General features: G+C 43.9%; 1 protein-coding gene and 1 long non-coding RNA gene across 3 annotated transcripts in view; both read left to right on the top strand.

Moving 5' to 3' along the window:
- The window catches only part of cacnb1 (calcium channel, voltage-dependent, beta 1 subunit), a 104,167-nt gene extending 90,724 nt beyond the window's left edge, over positions 1-13,443 (top strand). For both annotated transcript variants that reach the window (XM_072442905.1, XM_072442906.1), the window contains exons 13-14: positions 6,328-6,513; positions 9,245-13,443. In XM_072442905.1, the coding sequence (XP_072299006.1) occupies positions 6,328-6,513; positions 9,245-9,814 (756 nt within the window). In that variant the 3' untranslated portion in view covers positions 9,815-13,443. The remainder of the gene's footprint in view (positions 1-6,327; positions 6,514-9,244) is intronic.
- Positions 13,444-13,505: 62 nt separating this feature from the next.
- Positions 13,506-14,690, top strand: LOC140358214 (uncharacterized). Its single transcript, XR_011926703.1, has 2 exons — positions 13,506-13,665; positions 13,732-14,690. It is a non-coding gene; the product is annotated as an uncharacterized lncRNA (long non-coding RNA).
- Positions 14,691-17,787: the final 3,097 nt, after the last annotated feature.

Genomic DNA, 17,787 nt, shown 5'->3' on the forward strand with positions numbered 1-17,787 from the left:
GTAGGCTGCAAACACAGCATCCACAGGCTCTCTTCCTCATCTCTGGTGACTTTAACCACGCTTCTCCCTCTTCTGTTCTACCAACATACACCCAGTATGTTACCTGCCCCACCAGAGAGAATAGAACATTGGACTTGTTTTTTGCCAACACCAAGGAGGCTTATTCTTCTTCCCCCCTCCCTCCCCTGGGCAGCTCGGACCACAACCTTGTACATCTGAGGCCTGTGTATGAACCCATCGTGCGCAGGCAGCCTGTGGTGTCCCGTGAGGTGAGGATGTGGTCTGCTGAGAGCGAGGAGGCTCTGAGGGACTGCTTCAGCACCACTGTCTGGACTGAGCTTTATGACCCACATGGGGAGGACATCAACACCATCACAGAGTGCATCACGGACTACATCAACTTCTGTTTTGAGAACATTGTTCCATCCCGGACGGTGCGGTGTTTTCCAAACCACAAGCCATGGATTAACCATGAACTGAAGGCTCTGCTGAAGGAGAAGAAGAGAGCCTTCAGGTCAGGGAACAAGGAGGAGCTGAGGACTGTGCAGATGGAGCTGAGGAGGAAGATCAGGCATGCTGAGGCCGGCTACAAGAGGGGGATGGAGGAGCAGCTGCAGCAAAAGAACATTCAGGGAGTGTGGAGGAGCCTGAAAACCATCTCGGGCTTCAAAATCCCCCCTGCCCAGACAGAGGGGGATCTACAGTGGGTGAATGATTTAAATGCTCACTTCTTGAGGTTTGATCGGTCACCCGCCCCTCCCCCTGTACAGCTGCATGCTCCCGCTTCCACAGCTGGACAATGCCCTGCATCTGTTCCTCTTCGCTTATCTGCCCCGGACCATCAGCTCCCCACTTCGCCTGGACTCACCCATCCCCCCAGCACACGGTCCCCCTGCCAACCACTGACTGTCACAGCAGCACAGGTGAGGAGTGAGCTGAAGAGGATTAAAGTGAGGAAGGCAGCAGGACCTGATGGCATCAGCCCCAGGCTCCTTAAGTCATGCGCAGATGAACTGTGTGGAGATATGGAGCATGTCTTCAACATGAGCCTGAAGCTGAGGGTGGTACCACAGGTCTGGAAGACCTCCTGTCTGGTACCTGTGCCTAAGACACCGCGCCCCAAAGACCTCAACAGCTTCAGGCCAGTGGCTCTCACGTCCCACCTGATGAAGACACTGGAGCGGCTGGTCCTGGACCACCTCCGCTCCACCGTGAGCTCAGCCATGGACCCGCTGCAGTTTGCATATCGGCCTGGCATCGGAGTGGAGGACGCCGTCATCTCCCTGCTGCACCGCTCTCTCTCTCACCTGGAAAAGCCTGGCAGCTCTGTGAGGATTCTGTTCTTCGATCTTTCCAGCGCCTTCAACACCATCCAGCCGCTGCTCCTGAGGGACAAGCTGGAGACGGCTGGTGTGGAGTATGACCTGGCAGAGTGGATCCTGGACTACCTCACAGACCGACCCCAGTTTGTGAGAGCCCGGAACTGTGTGTCTGACACTCGGACCTGCAGTGTGGGGGCGCCCCAGGGCACTGTCCTCGCGCCCTTTCTCTTCACCCTTTACACTGCAGACTTCAGACATGACACGGACAGCTGTGTCCTGCAGAAGTTCTCTGATGACTCTGCCATCATCGGACTCATCACGGACGACGATGACGAGGAGTACAGGGGACTGGAGCAGGACTTTGTGGACTGGTGTCAGCGGAACCACCTCCTCATCAACGCGGGGAAGACCAAGGAGATGGTGGTGGATTTCCGCAGACGCCAACCCACTGCCCCCTCGCTAGTGAACATCCAGGGACGGGACATTGAGAGAGTGGACTCATACAAGTACCTGGGAGTTCATCTGAACCACAAACTGGACTGGACTCATAACACGGACGCACTGTACAGGAAGAGCTAGAGTCGGCTCTACCTCCTGAGGAGACTCAGGTCTTTTGGAGTGACAGGGCCACTCCTGAAGACCTTCTACGACTCTGTGGTGGCATCAGCCCTCCTGTACGGTGTGGCCTGCTGGAGCAGCAGCATCACAGAGAGGGAGAGGAAGAGGCTGGACAGAGTCATCAAGAAGTCCAGCTCCGTCCTGGGCTGTGCTCTGGACTCGGTGCAGGAGGTGGGGGACAGGAGGGTCCTGGCTAGATTCACATCTATGCTGGACCATGAGTGTCACCCCCTGCAGGACACTCTCTCCGCTCTGGAGAGCAGCTTCAGTGAGAGACTGATCCACCCTCGCTGTGTGAAGGAAAGGTTCCGTAGGTCTTTCCTTCCTGCTGCTGTCAGACTTTATAACAAAAACTATTAGTACTGAACACTCGCAATACTGACCTAACCTAATACTGATGTGCAATTCTGTCATATGTGCAATTGCTGTTGGAATTCATGTGCAATCTATGTGCTGTCGTGACACATATTCATGTGCAATTACTGTCTTGATCACATGCAATGGTATTTATGTATTTATTGTTTATTTATTTGTCTATGGGAGTTTTTGTTTATTTATAGGAGATCTTCTGCTAGGAGTGTTTTTCAGACTTCCTATGGGTGATCTGTTCTTCTGTATCTGCCTCTGTATCTACCTGCGTTGCACCAATGAAATTTCCCCATGTGGGACAATAAAGTAATATCTTATCTTATCTTATCTGCTTGGTAGCCGTGCGTCTACGAGACTGGGCGAGGACAGGAGACCACCCCCACCCCCATCTCGTCACTCTGATCACTCTGACTCCCCAAAAGCAGACCCCCATCACTCCGACTCCCATTTAGGGCCTTTAGCCTGTTTTCTATATCTGCCCAATCAAGCTCCTTTGTTCCAAGGAATCTCCCTGCAGCTTTAGCAATGATCCTGATCCTTTCAGTTCTGCTTTGAGTCTGAGCAGCACAGTTTACAACATCCACCATAAAGAGTACAAAATCCTCTCTATCCACAACCAGGGTATTCTCACTAATTCTGGAACCTGCACACTTGGGACCTCCACTCTTGAAACCTTCACACTTCTTGGGAGCCACGCTGGCCTTTCTCATTTCGCCCTGGCTGGGAGCAGCGCTGGCTCCTCTCTCTGTATTTACTCTAAACTCGTTACTTGAAACTTTCTTGACTGCATCTGCATAGGATATACATTGAGAGACCTTTATTTTCTGCACCTCAGCAGCTCTTTTGCTAAACCTGCATCCCCCGTAGGCAGAGCTATGTTCTTCCCCACAGTTACAGCACTTCAGTTTTGCTCCCACGTCACACTTCCCATACTCGTGATCTCCTGCACATTTACCACATCTTTGCCTCCCTCTACAGACCGCTGCAATATGCCCAAAGCGCTGGCACTTAAAGCAACGCAGGGGCGGTGGAACATATGGCCTAACGTCATGGCACATGAACCCAATGAACACCTTACTAGGCAGGCACCTCCCTTCAAGTGTTACCATTACCGACAAGCTGTCACATCTTACCCCAGACCGGGTCACCTTCAACCGCCTAGCGTCCACCACCGTAGCTCCAGTCAAATTCTCCTTAACTTCATCCACAGACGTCGCCGTAGGGACACCTACGATAACTCCTCTGACCGTGTTTCTTTCAGCATCAGACACAAGAATGTCCTTTCCACCCAGACGTTTAGTTCCAATCGCCTTCCGTTGCTGAGCCGCGTCCTTGCACACGACCAGCAGCGAGCCATCTCTAAGGACACTCGCACTCTTGATCACTCCCACAGCTACAGTTAGGCTCTTTGACAATGCCCCTGAATTCCACTCCTTAAAGGATGCACTATCCTGTACAAGCTTTATGATCACCTTACAGTCTCTGCTCCCACTCCGGATATCAATAGCTTCAGCCTCATCCTGCTGCTCATTCCCAGAACCCTCGGACGAGCTAAGGGACTTTTTACGTTTCCGGGCACGTGCAGCCAGAAAAGGCTGCTCCTCCACGCCGTCCAGAACGTCTTCGACCACCGATCCACTCTCCTCCGCCATCTCCCGTCTCTCCAGACCGGAGAATAGTTGTTGTTGTTTCAGAGACCAACCGGCTTTATTCCAGGGAGATCCTTCTTCATCTTCCTCTCCTTGTTTGACGTTCGGTGCTTCCACCGTACAGCTTTAATCTTTAGGCTTCATTCTATAGGCTTTAATATTTCCACTGATGTCGCTGCTTGGTAGCCGTGCGTCTACGAGACTGGACGAGGACAGGAGACCACCCCCACCCCCATCTCGTCACTCTGATCACTCTGACTCCCCAAAAGCAGACCCCCATCACTCCGACTCCCATTTAGCGCCTTTAGCCTGTTTTCTATATCTGCCCAATCAAGCTCCTTTGTTCCAAGGAATCTCCCTGCAGCTTTAGCAATGATCCTGATCCTTTCAGTTCTGCTTTGAGTCTGAGCAGCACAGTTTACAACATCCACCATAAAGAGTACAAAATCCTCTCTATCCACAACCAGGGTATTCTCATTAATTCTGGAACCTGCACACTTGGGACCTCCACTCTTGAAACCTTCACACTTCTTGGGAGCCACGCTGGCCTTTCTCATTTCGCCCTGGCTGGGAGCAGCGCTGGCTCCTCTCTCTGTATTTACTCTAAACTCGTTACTTGAAACTTTCTTGACTGCATCTGCATAGGATATACATTGAGAGACCTTTATTTTCTGCACCTCAGCAGCTCTTTTGCTAAACCTGCATCCCCCGTAGGCAGAGCTATGTTCTTCCCCACAGTTACAGCACTTCAGTTTTGCTCCCACGTCACACTTCCCATACTCGTGATCTCCTGCACATTTACCACATCTTTGCTTCCCTCTACAGACCGCTGCAATATGCCCAAAGCGCTGGCACTTAAAGCAACGCAGGGGCGGTGGAACATATGGCCTAACGTCATGGCACATGAACCCAATGAACACCTTACTAGGCAGGCACCTCCCTTCAAGTGTTACCATTACCGACAAGCTGTCACATCTTACCCCAGACCGGGTCACCTTCAACCGCCTAGCGTCCACCACCGTAGCTCCAGTCAAATTCTCCTTAACTTCATCCACAGACGTCGCCGTAGGGACACCTACGATAACTCCTCTGACCGTGTTTCTTTCAGCATCAGACACAAGAATGTCCTTTCCACCCAGACGTTTAGTTCCAATCGCCTTCCGTTGCTGAGCCGCGTCCTTGCACACGACCAGCAGCGAGCCATCTCCAAGGACACTCGCACTCTTGATCACTCCCACAGCTACAGTTAGGCTCTTTGACAATGCCCCTGAATTCCACTCCTTAAAGGATGCACTATCCTGTACAAGCTTTATGATCACCTTACAGTCTCTGCTCTCACTCCGGATATCAATAGCTTCAGCCTCATCCTGCTGCTCATTCCCAGAACCCTCGGACGAGCTAAGGGACTTTTTACGTTTCCGGGCACGTGCAGCCAGAAAAGGCTGCTCCTCCACGCCGTCCAGAACGTCTTCGACCACCGATCCACTCTCCTCCGCCATCTCCCGTCTCTCCAGACCGGAGACTCCAACGACAAAGGCATCTCATGACCTCTTGGGCTTTGTCAAAGCACTGGAAGCCAAAGCACTGGAAGAACAACTTTTAGGACTACGACAAAGTCTGGGGAATAAAGTTTGGCGGTAATGCGACACTCGGCTGTCGACTGCCATAAAACAATAACAACAGCAACAACAGTCTAAGGAATAAAGTCTGGCGGTAATGCAACACTCGGATGCCAACCGCCATAAAACAACAACAACAACAACAACACTGGAAGAAGAACTTTTAGGACTGCGACAAAGTCTAAGGATTACAGTCTGGCGGTAATGCAACACTCGGATGCCAACTGCCATAAAACAACAACAACAACAACAACAACAACAACAACAACAACAACAACAACTGAAGTAATGGTTCTCAAACTGTTTTGAAGAGATGGGTTTTGTAGGTGGTTGATATGGATGAGTCCCCGAAATTTGTACCGTATTTTCCGGACTATAAGTTGCACCTTTTTTCATCGTTTTGGCCGGGTTGCAACTTATACTTATATTTATACTTATATACTTATACTTTTACTCCAGTGCGACTTATATGGGTTTTCTTTCTCTATTATGCATTTTTTGTCTAGTGCGACTTATAGTCCGGAAAATACGGTGTGAATTTAATCCACAATTTCATCTTTTAGGTCAGACACAGTTCAAAACTACCACAAGTTGTATCGTCCCACTTTAAACCTGGTCAGACATCGCTTAGATATTTAGGTTTGATTTATGTGCCGTAAAAAACAAAAACAAAGACTCACATCTAACTTTTGTCTCAAACAAAAGAATAATGTAATTGCTCACATACCCACATTACCATTGGTTTTGCAGGAGTTATTTGACATAATCCTGGACGAGAACCAGCTGGAGGACGCCTGCGAGCACCTGGCCGATTATCTGGAGGCGTACTGGAAGGCCACGCATCCCCCGAGCTCAAACCCTCCGAATCCGCTCCTGAACCGCACCATGGCAACCGCCGCCCTGGCCGCCTCCCCCGAACCCGTGTCCAACCTACAGGTACAGGTGCTGACCTCGCTGCGCCGCAACATCGACCTGTGGCCTGAGCTGGAGGGCCACGACCGCAAAGAGGCGGAGCACGCCCTCTAGAGGTCAAAGGCCGGAGGAAGAACAACGACAACTTGATAATAACTTTGCCGGCAACTTGATCACCAAAACCTAAAGTCTGTGTCCCTTTTGTTACCGTGAGGGAAAGTGCAATAAAAAGCTCATGCATTGTATCTATATCAAGTATTTTAAAGTAAAGGCCTGGATATTTTGGATATTTTTATAAACATATTTACTTCAATTGTAAAACGTAGGTGTTCATTGGTTTCAGCTTCCTGTTATATGAAACATTTTGAGGACTTTTTTCCATTTTTGTTTTAAATTTGTTTTAAAATCACAATGTTATGGCAATGGCAACTGTCCTACTTTCTCATAATTTAAAAATCCATGGATATATACATTAAAAAGGCACATTTTTCCCGTTACTACTATTTCCTTATTGGTATCACAAAATGGTGGTAAACATGGCATAAACAGAGTTTTCTAGAATTTGCAGCCTGAAATCTGAAATCATCGACAAACTTTCTCTTTTTGTAATTTTTATAGTTTTAATACTTTAGTTAGAACATATAGAGGCTGGCTAGCTCACCGTGCTCCAGGCTAATGCTAACTCTGATTAAAACGTGAAATATAAAATAAACAAACAATCAAAATTCAAAGTGAATATGTTCAGTTTGTTGGGTTGTTTTAATGTGTTGTTATGCCTCCACATTAGCATTAGCGTTAGCATCGAGCCACAAAGTCTTATCAACACAGAAGCTTCTAACATTTAACACGCTGTCAGCAACATCCACCCCCAATTAGCTGTCCACTGCCTGATCGTTTAGTGTTTTAAATTTTAGCACGACTTTGCAGTCCCAGTTTTACGCAAGACATGTCCCAGTTGTCCCGGTTTTTGACCACTTTGACACCCGCCAACAGAAGAGAGGGGGATATATTAATGTTTCTTTAGCCAAAATAGAGAAAAGCGTCCTTGAAAATGACTAGAACACAAACAATGCACTCTATCACATTGACAGAAGTCTCTCAGATTATATCCTGACAATTGATCGAATGCATAATAATCAATCGAATTCATGATTTTATTGTCCCAGTTTTTAAATTTTGAAAGTCTGGTCAAGAGCCAATTGTAAAGGTGCTTTGTTCTGTTGCCTAAAAAGTAGACTGGATACCTACAGATGTATGTGTTTGTAAAAATATCCTTAAATGAGTGATTTAAACAGCTACTCAGATCATCTGTGAGCCCTTTAAACCACTGTCGGCCTTTCTTTTGGAATAACATGAAATGACAAAATGATGACCCAAAAGCCACCTCTGTCCTCGGCTTATAGCTTTCATTTAGAGGCAATTAAGTGCAAAACGAAATCCGAAGCCCCCGTCCCTGCCCCCTGCTCTCCTCTGCGGCCTTCTCGGTTAATTCAGTTCACGGTCCACTCCCTCCTTGGCGTTGCCGTGGTACCAAAAATGAGCAAGTCACGTCCGTCTATAACACAGAGCTGCTTGATGTGATGAAAGTTGCTGCTAGCCAACACTCAAAACAGGCTCGTTTTGCACATTAAAATAAGATTGTTTTGTATTTGTGCACGACTGACCGTGACTACTCCCAACAAATGCTCTTATTTTGCATGTAAAAAGATCCAACTATACTTAATATATATATTTAAATATGTAAAGTTGCTAGGGGATTCAAATGCTGAACAACTACAAATGAATTGCAGTTATTCGCCACATGCATGACTGTAGAATGTGATGTGTGACAATCCTCCAGCAGGGGGCGTCGTTGTACTGTCATGGCATACAATATTTCAGATTTACAGGTAAATGATTGAATGTGTGATTTTGATTTGTATTGACTTAAATGCATGAGAAATATACGTCTGAACTTCAAAACACATTTTAAACAGGAAAGCCGTACATTTTATTTAAATAAATTTGATTATTTATACATACTTTTCACATAGTATACTTTTTATCGGTTTATTTACTATTTGTTAGAGGAACATATCGAGTCTAATGTATTTAATGGATGACAAGTATTGATAGATAGACATGGAAAACACCTCATAATTGTTGAGTAATTCATTTGTATGGTAACATTTTGGTGTAAAGACCACATATTAATGGCTCACTAATAGTAAAAGGCATAATATGTGCTTAATTACTTGTGTATGACCATGTAGTTATTCAGCCATTTACTATTTTCTTGCCATTAAGACACTTAATTAGGGCTCTTTAGCATGATTAGCAATAGATGCATTTGTACATACACTACAAACTTAATAACTGCTGTATAAATACTAACTAATAGCTGAATAACCACGAACAAGCTTACATCTTAGGTTAGCGATCACTATCTTCTCCCAAAACTAAAGTGGAGCAATAGATAACAGTGATATTGTGCAGTAACATTTGTCAATGTCACTAAAAAAAGAACCAGGAAAAGTGGAGTTACACAAAAAAACCTGAAACGTTTAAAATCATGGTTATGTCCACTCTCTTTCGGACATTTACTTGGTCCATAGAGATCAAACGGACAAACAGTAAATGTGACGTAAACGCTGAGTCCACGTGCTAATATTATCACTCTGAGCTTGCCTAACTCTTAACCCAGACTAACCCGCCGCACATGCCTTTACTCTGTGTGTTTTCTGCATGGTGTGTCGCACGGACGTGACTTGCCCAGGGACAGTACCTGGCTCACGGGGAGCAGAAGCACGAGGGCCCCCTGCTGTCCGAGTCCGGCAGCGGCGAGTACCAGAGCGACAAACCCCACCACAACCCCCCGCAGCAGCAGCAACAGCAACAGCAACAGCAGCAGCAGCAGCCCTACCTACGCTCGTCCCGCGGTCAGCCCCGGGGAGGCAACAGTCGCGGCCTTTCCCGGCAAGACACGTTCGACTCGGAGACGCAGGGCAGCCGGGATTCTGCCTACACCGAAGCGGGCGACTCCTGCATGGACATTGAGACGGATCCGTACGAAGAACCGGAGCCTTACAGAGGTGGAGGAGGCGGAGGAGGTGGAGGCGGAGGGAGCCGTTTGCACCTGTCCCAGCACCACGCCCGCCAAGCGTCGTGGGAGGACGAGGGAGCGAAGCCGGACCAGGAGAACCTGAACCACCCTCAGCCGCCCCACCACACGCAGCCGCACTCGGGACGCCCCAAACTGAGAGAGCGCTACTGCCAGGAGGAGACCAACACGGGCCGCAACAAGAACCAAGACCAGGACTGGGGCCGCGACGTGTACATCCGCTGAGGGCGCGGCCGGGAACGAGCTCACGCCACCGCTCAGATGGCTTGAATTTGCACGTTTGAGTTGAGTAGTTTGACGGAAAAGATCGAGATGCGCTACATGGCCAGACAGCTAGAATAATGAGATAACGTGGTGTTTGTTTACATGCACAAGGGAAATCTGATCATTGAAAACAGTCAGTAAATGACATTTTGAAATAACTCTGCATTTTTAACATTTTCTCGTTCGTTTCTGTCTTCGCCGCGTTTGGTTTTCTTCCCTTTGGTTCTCGACAAAACCGGCCCAAGTGTGAACAATCAGAAGGAAATCAGATGCAACTGTTAACACGACATTTTGATCATCTGATAACTCCAGAAATCAGATAATGATCAGATTTCCGGTGTGCATGTAAACTTAGTAACTCGGTTTATACTTTTCCGACTGGTTTCTAGACATTTATCCAAAAAGAGGTATCCAAAAAAACCTATAACACAATTTAGACTTTATCATAATCCCTGTGCATTATTTACCAAACTGGGGAATAATTTGGTTACAATTAAGACAAATTAGAAGTAAAACTAGCCAGTCGTTTCTTAGAGCCAGTCAAAGTCTAGCCGAAACTACTCAAATCTCAGTCCGTTTTGTGAATTCAAGTCATTTTCAAACCATCTATCGTAAGTGTGTCTGGAAAGGCTCTCGAGAGTGTAGGAATTAGGAAACGCGTAATTAAGGGACTGTGTGAGTGAGGTGTGGGGCCAGTGGGGCCAGCAAAGGACTATGTTTACATCACGATCTGGGCTGCACAAGTACTCCACGAGTACTGCACGAGTACTGCAGGAGTACTGCAGGAGTACTGCGCGAGTACTGCAGTAACAACATGGCCAGAGGCGGAATGAGGCGTCGTTTAATCGTCATGTGCAGTGTGTTTGTTTAGGACATACCGATCGAGCAAAGTACAAGGAAAGGCACAATATTTAACTTTTACTTACCGTATTAAGATAAGATAAGATAATCCTTTATTGTCCCACATGGGGAAATTTCATTGGTGCAACGCAGGTAGATACAGAGGTAGATACAGAAGAACAGATCACTTATAGGAAGTCTGAAAAACACTTTCAGTAGAAGATCTCCTATAAATAAATAAAAACTCCCATAGACAAATAAATACATAAATACCATTGCATGTGATCACGACAGTAATTGCACATGAATATGTGTCACGACAGCACATAGATTGCACATGAATTTCACAGTAATTGCACATGAATTCCAACAGCAATTGCACATACGACAGAATTGCACATCAGTATTAGGTTAGGTCAGTATTGCGAAGGGATAACGTGACGATCTCCGGGTGAGACGACTGTTCTCCGCAGTTTCATGAGTTCCTCCTTTGTGTAAACGCGGTACGGCGCCGGGCGGGGGGCGGTACCGGAGCCGGGGGACTCAGAGCCAAAACACATCGCAACGACACGACGAAAACACTCAATCCAGCCGAATAAAGTCAAAACAAGTTAATTTAAAGCGATTCCAGTGCGTGTCCCGATCGTTCGTGAAGTTCCTCTTTCATATAAACGTGTATATAAACGTGTACCGACGACACGCCGTACTTTAGCGCGGCCGGAGGGCGCGGGGGGGGGGCTGGTGGGCTCGCTCGGAGCTAGCTCACGTCACAACAACACAACGAACGCAACGAAAAACGCTCAAATCCAGCCGAAAAAAGTCAAAAACAGTTGAATTAAAAAACTATTCCAGCGTGTGTCCCTATCGTACAGTAAAATAGAAAAAACATATTCTTTGCACTATAAGGCGCACTGTCAATGAATGGTCTATTTTTGATCATTTTTCATATATAAGGCGCACAAAATCGCTTTGAGGTCATTAAACACAACCCGAATTCATCCTTATATAAGGTGCACTGTTGTTTTTTGAGAAAATTAAAGGCTTTTAAGTGAGCCTTATAGTGTGGAAAATACGGTACATGTTTGATTGTTTTTTCAAGCGTTAACCACTCAGTGTAATCAGGTTTTAGGTATGCTTTTTATCTGCGTTTTAAATTTTTAGGAGTGGGGCTGCAGTAATGTAATCGTGACTAGTCGACTATAAAAACGAATTGTGATCGTTTTTTTGTTAAATGTAATTGTTATCTGGACTACACAGACTTTACGGGTGAATTCACACTTGATTTAGTCCTAAACTGACCCCATTTTAGTCCTGATGTGATTGGTTTGGTCTTGTTCTAGTCCATGTTCAACCCTGATTTAGTCCAGGTTTAATTTAGGCTTTAGTTCTGGTTAAGTCCTGGTTCAGATGAAGTGTGAACGCAGCCTAAAAACATCTACGAAACCACCTTTTTATAACAAAGAGTGGAATTTATGAATCAAGATGTCAAAAAATAGCCAACCATTTCAGATTTTTATCAATAATACATAAATAATAACACTTTACTTGTGAGTATTCTCTATCTAGAAGCCTTTTGGCAACATATTTCAACCTTTATTTGGTAAACCGGAGCCTATCGAGAACTAAACCAAGGCCAGTCAAGGTTTGAACCAGGACTAAACCTGGTTCAAAAAGAAAGACGGACATAAACCTGATCTGGGTTTATACATATTTCACGCACAAAAGTTGAAATGAATCAGTTTAAAGTAGTGTTGACGTGCACGAGAGCCAAGCCTTTTCACCGCCATGTTGTTACTGCAGTGCGACCACGGACACACCCTCGGCCTTCTGCATTTCGCCCGATAAATCCGCCGGACGTCGCGCAGCCCCCGACGCCACAGCCACAATGTAAAGAAACGCATCCACTGCCAGATCCGTGTCACTTTTTTTGTCCCTCGCCATTTGATTTCACGTCTTCTACTGCCGCTTCCGCCGCCGCGACGTCCGTTTCGTCCTCGGTTTTCGTTTTGTCGGTCCCGGCGTTGCATGAAGCGTCACGGGTCTCTACCGACGGCGCGGGGACGGTCTGTGTTACGATTGTGAACGTTTACGATCTGTACAGCCCCTTCGGTCGGCGGCGTCCGTCTGTCCTCCGTCTGTCGTCCGTCTGTCCTCCGCCGTCGCCGAAAACAGGGTCTATATCCGCCATCTTTACGCGCGCTTTTTTTTGTTGTTGTCGAATATTTGGAGCTGTTCAAAGGCCCGCGTTACGAGTTCATCCGTTTATATATCGCCTTTTTTCTTTTCTTTTTGAATCACCCAGACCTTAACGAGTGGTGCGTCGCCATATTGTGTCCGACAAGTGTCCGAGTCTGGTCAGCCATCCTCATTCTAGTCGTTTAATTAACGCTATGTAACTTTCTACCACCCGCTCGACTCCTTTAAAGGCTAATGTCATCGATTATCCAGTTGATTTATGAAAAATGTTGATGATTTGAACCCATTTTTTCACAATTTCCAGTCGAAAATACCACAAACCATGAAAGGCTGGAGTTCCCAAATTCTACTTTTTATTACGATTAATATAGTCATCTGTCATCACGGCTGTGAATATCACAATATCTTCTTGAGTTTCCCAATTACGATAATAAGCAAATATCCACTAATAGTACTAAAGACAAACAGAATAGTAATAAACACAAACAGAAAAGCACTAAACTTAAACAGAAAAGTACTGGACAGTAAAGTACTAAACTGAAAAGTACTAAACACAAATAGAAAAGTACTAAACAGAAAAGTTCCTAACAGAAAAGTACTAAACAGAAAAAGTACTAAACAGAAAAGTACTAAACACAAACAGAAAAGTACTAAACAGAAAAGTACTAAACACAAACAGAAAGGTACTAAACAGAAAAGTACTAAAGACAAACAGAAAGGTACTAAACACAAACAGAAAAGTACTAAACAGAAAAGTACTAAACACAAACAGAAAGGTACTAAACAGAAAAGTACTAAACAGAAAAGTACTAAACAGAAAAGTACTAAAGACAAACAGAAAGGTACTAAACACAAACAGAAAAGTACTAAACAGAAAAGTACTAAACACAAACAGAAAGGTACTAAACAGAAAAGTACTAAACAGAACAGTACTAAACAGGGAAGTACTAAACAGGAAAGTACTAAACAGGAAAGTACTAAACAGGAAAGTACTAAACAGAAAGTTTCGCAGGACACAGTACACTTTGTACTAAATGAATGGGTTTGGCTGATCAGGCAAACCAGTATCTGGAAAACAAAGCTCTCCAAAGACGTTTACTTCTTCCCCGACGCCGCTGTTACCTTTGGATCCCCGTGAAGTGAGCCCGAAGTGTTCTTTTCCACACGGCGCACCGCTGTCGTGCCAATGGAACTCTTTGTTACTCTCGCTTAATTCAACAAAATCTCACAAGTGCCGGACTGTCTCGACCAAGCCATGTCCACCATCGTGCCGGTGGGTTGTCTTAACCTTACCTTCGTCTTCATGCCGTCTCTTCTGCGTGTGTGGGCGGGGCCACTCTGCGCCGTGGCCTGCCTCTGCCGCCATCGTGTCCGTCTCCAGGGCTTCAAGTTATATCTAAAATACACATGTGCGCTGTAGTTACTCTCAAACGGCTTCTAGCTTGTCCAATATTGAAACTCTTCTTCTTTTATCTTCAGTTCCGCTGGATGATTTATGTGGACATTTGCAATTTTTCAAACCGCTTTAAACCGTTTTCGTGAGGTTCTGGGAGGGTAGGATAAACTGTACGGGGTTGTCCTAACGCGTTTGGATCTTTGAATGTCGTTGGCGGGTTGCATAATTAGTCTTTAGTTGAATAATTAGATATAAAATGATGATCCGTAAATTATGTCATTGTTAAAAATATGAATAAACATGTATCATTGGTACCTGATTGTAGCTACATTTTGCTTTTTCTGCCTTTCATTTTTAATCTGTGGATAAATTCGTATTTTAATTAAAAAGTTAATCAAAAAGCGTGGATTGTGCTGTAATGTTCTGGCATGTTCTGTGTTGTCTTTTTAAAGGAGCACTGTGTTGCTGTTGCTTTACCTGGATTGATCCACATCTACAGGTTACGGGTCAGCTCTGTGGAGAGGCGATCCCGCTCACTGTAAAAAGAGTCGCAAGATTCAAAGACACAGATTTAAGTTTGACAAAATTTGGCCAGATCTTTTTTCCCCAAGACTTGAACAAATAAATAAAAAAATGATTAAATAAATAAATACATAAAATGTATAAAATAAATACAACAAAAATGTACTTAAAGACACATGTTATTGTTTATTTAAATAAATCAAATTAAAATGATATTAAAAAATGGCTCGTCAGGGGGCATCTATCCAAGAAGAGGCAGAATATATTAAGAAATGTTCCTTCCTCTATGTAACAGAGGCATTTATAGCATTTATTTAAATATCTCATTTAGATCAAGAGCCCCAACAGTGCGGTGAGTGACGGTTTTCAGATTTATTTTATTATTTATTTATTTATACAAGCTGTTTTCCTCCTTCTTGTGGTATTTGTCCTGCCTTTGTCTCTTTGTCTTTTATGTTGTATGAGGTAAATTATTTTGCATATATTGCCCAGTATCCATTAACCCTTTTTGTTTGTCTGTGTCTGTGGCTTGTCTGAATAATCCAAGCCTTGCAAATACAATTATATATTTAAAAAGAAGACGAGGCAGTCAAAAGGAATGAAAAAAAAATGGTTTAAGATGAGAATTTTGCAGGATGTGGTCTATTGTAAGTTTTGTCGAGATCGTAAACTCGCTGAAGCTGCGACAGGAAGTGTGACAACAGCGTGATTTCTCTGAACTTCACGTGACGGACAGCATGAGCGTGAGTGCTCAGCAGCAGCAGGTCTGTGGCCAAATGTTACAACCGTTGTACTTTCAGATGAGCAGTAATGAATTAGCAAACTTGTCTTCTTCTTCTTTGGTGCTTTATGGTGGTTGGTATCCATAAAGTGTTACATCAGCGTCACCTACTGTAGATGTACGTCTTCAAAGTGTGTTTTATGCTATTATAGTAAAAAAAAAAAGACAGAGAAAGATAAAAAGTGAGTTAGAGATAGAAGAATAGAGAGAGAAAGAGAGAGAGGGTGAGAAAGAAAGAAAGAAAGAGTATATGTAATTTAGAAATTTCACCCCACATGTTTTGAATATAAATTACTAGACTTATTTTTGCTTTAAAAATGTCATAATTGTTCTTACGATTATGCTGTGACCTGATTAATCATAACTATCGATTAGCCGAATCATCTTGAAAGATGGTAGACCTCAGTTCCCTTTGGTCTCACCCAGCCCTGCTTTTTTTTCATTATTTTTTTTGTTATTATTATTATTTGTATCAGTATTTGTTTATTTTAAATAATTTTAATCCTCTTTCTTTATTATTATTATTATTATTATTACTATTATTAAGGGGGTAGAAAAAGCTTCAGTTGTAGTCATCTGGACTCAGTTTGAAAAAATAGACGTTTCGATTGACAATGACTCTTGGATGAGAGTCGAAACGTCTATTTTTTCTAACTGAGTCCAGATGACTACAACTGAAGCTTTTTCTACTGTGGAACACGCCTGGACGAATGAGGGATTACACCGACATTTTTAAGGGGGGAATCATCGTGCTGTATCATTCTGAAAGTATGGATCGTAATGTAGTTTTTATTCAGGTTAAGTAAGGTTAAGTACGTGATAATAATGGAATGGGGAAGACCGGGATCTCAGGGGAATTTCTGCGTAAAGGACTTTTGCTTTTGTTCCCGCACTTCCGCGAAACACTCAACAACGCTCAACAACACCGGCCATAAAAGGCCCGAGCGTGAGTGCGCTTCCGGTTGCGTCACGGGAGCGCCCGCGTGTCCTCGGTGTGAGGACGTGACGAAACAACGCGCGCGTGAGCCGTGGTGCGTTCACGGTCTGCTGTTCCCACGACCTGCGCTCCAGCTCCAGTGAGAGGTAAAAGCATGGATCTATTTTTATTATTATTATTATTATTACCATTATTATTAATATTAATTATTATTATTACCATCATTATTATTATTATTTATTATTATTATTATTATTATTATTATTATTATTATTATTACTATTATTATTATTATTATATTATTATTATATTATAGGGTAAAAGAGATCAAACTTTTACCCTATAATATAAGGTTTTAAAATATAAAACATAGAACTAAACATCTGGACTTAATTCATAAGGGAAATTATTCAGGATTATTAACTGCTCAATAGAGTAGTAGAAGTAGAATTCATCCATAAACAATTATGAATTATGTGTTAATGGTTTATTGAGGCTATTAAAAGTGTTATCATAACGCTCTAACCTTATATTACACATATAGTAGAGTGTGTGGATTAGATCGCTACAGTTTTAATGTCAATCACACCAGGCAGATCCAGAACACTGAATACTACAGTACACGAGGCTAGATATTGATTACAAAACTAGCATTAGTGTTGAAATCTGTCTGCTACAGGAGGACTACATTTAAACTCTGCTGTCCATAGTTGAATTGGAATTAGAATCAAAATCAGAAAAATGTTTATTGCCATTGTCAGAGAACAAAATCCAACAAACTCGGGACTTGTTTTGGTGGACAGCTGCTGTAGCTCAAAGCCACATTACATCCAAATCCACTATATTTACACAGCTCAGTTCTGAAATGTACAAGCACAATTTTGGAAACAGGTTCCAAAGTGCTGCACAGACACAAAACAATACACAACGACAAACAGGTGCTCAATTTGATCATCCCAAAGCAATAAAAAAAAAACAGTAAAAACCCTGCATAATCAGGGTGTTTTAGGCTATAATCGAATGAAATGCAGTGTATAAAACAACAGGTAAAACGGGAAAGGACAATCTTACGCGTACAGTGTTTCGACAACTTCCAAAAAGTAGTATTGTGTAAGAAGCGGGTGCGCTGTGTGTTGTTTGTAGTTGTTGCTTTTAAATAATTGAATAAATGCAAGATAGTTTAGAAAATTTGGGTTTAGTTTAGTCTTTAATTGAAGGTGAAGAGGCTCATTTTATATATAAAGTTTACAGCCATGGATCTT

The sequence above is a fragment of the Eucyclogobius newberryi genome, unplaced genomic scaffold (genome assembly GCF_026437365.1).
Source record: "Eucyclogobius newberryi isolate DKJ021-1_F unplaced genomic scaffold, fEucNew1.0.hap1 SCAF_13, whole genome shotgun sequence".
Taxonomy (NCBI): domain Eukaryota; kingdom Metazoa; phylum Chordata; class Actinopteri; order Gobiiformes; family Gobiidae; genus Eucyclogobius; species Eucyclogobius newberryi.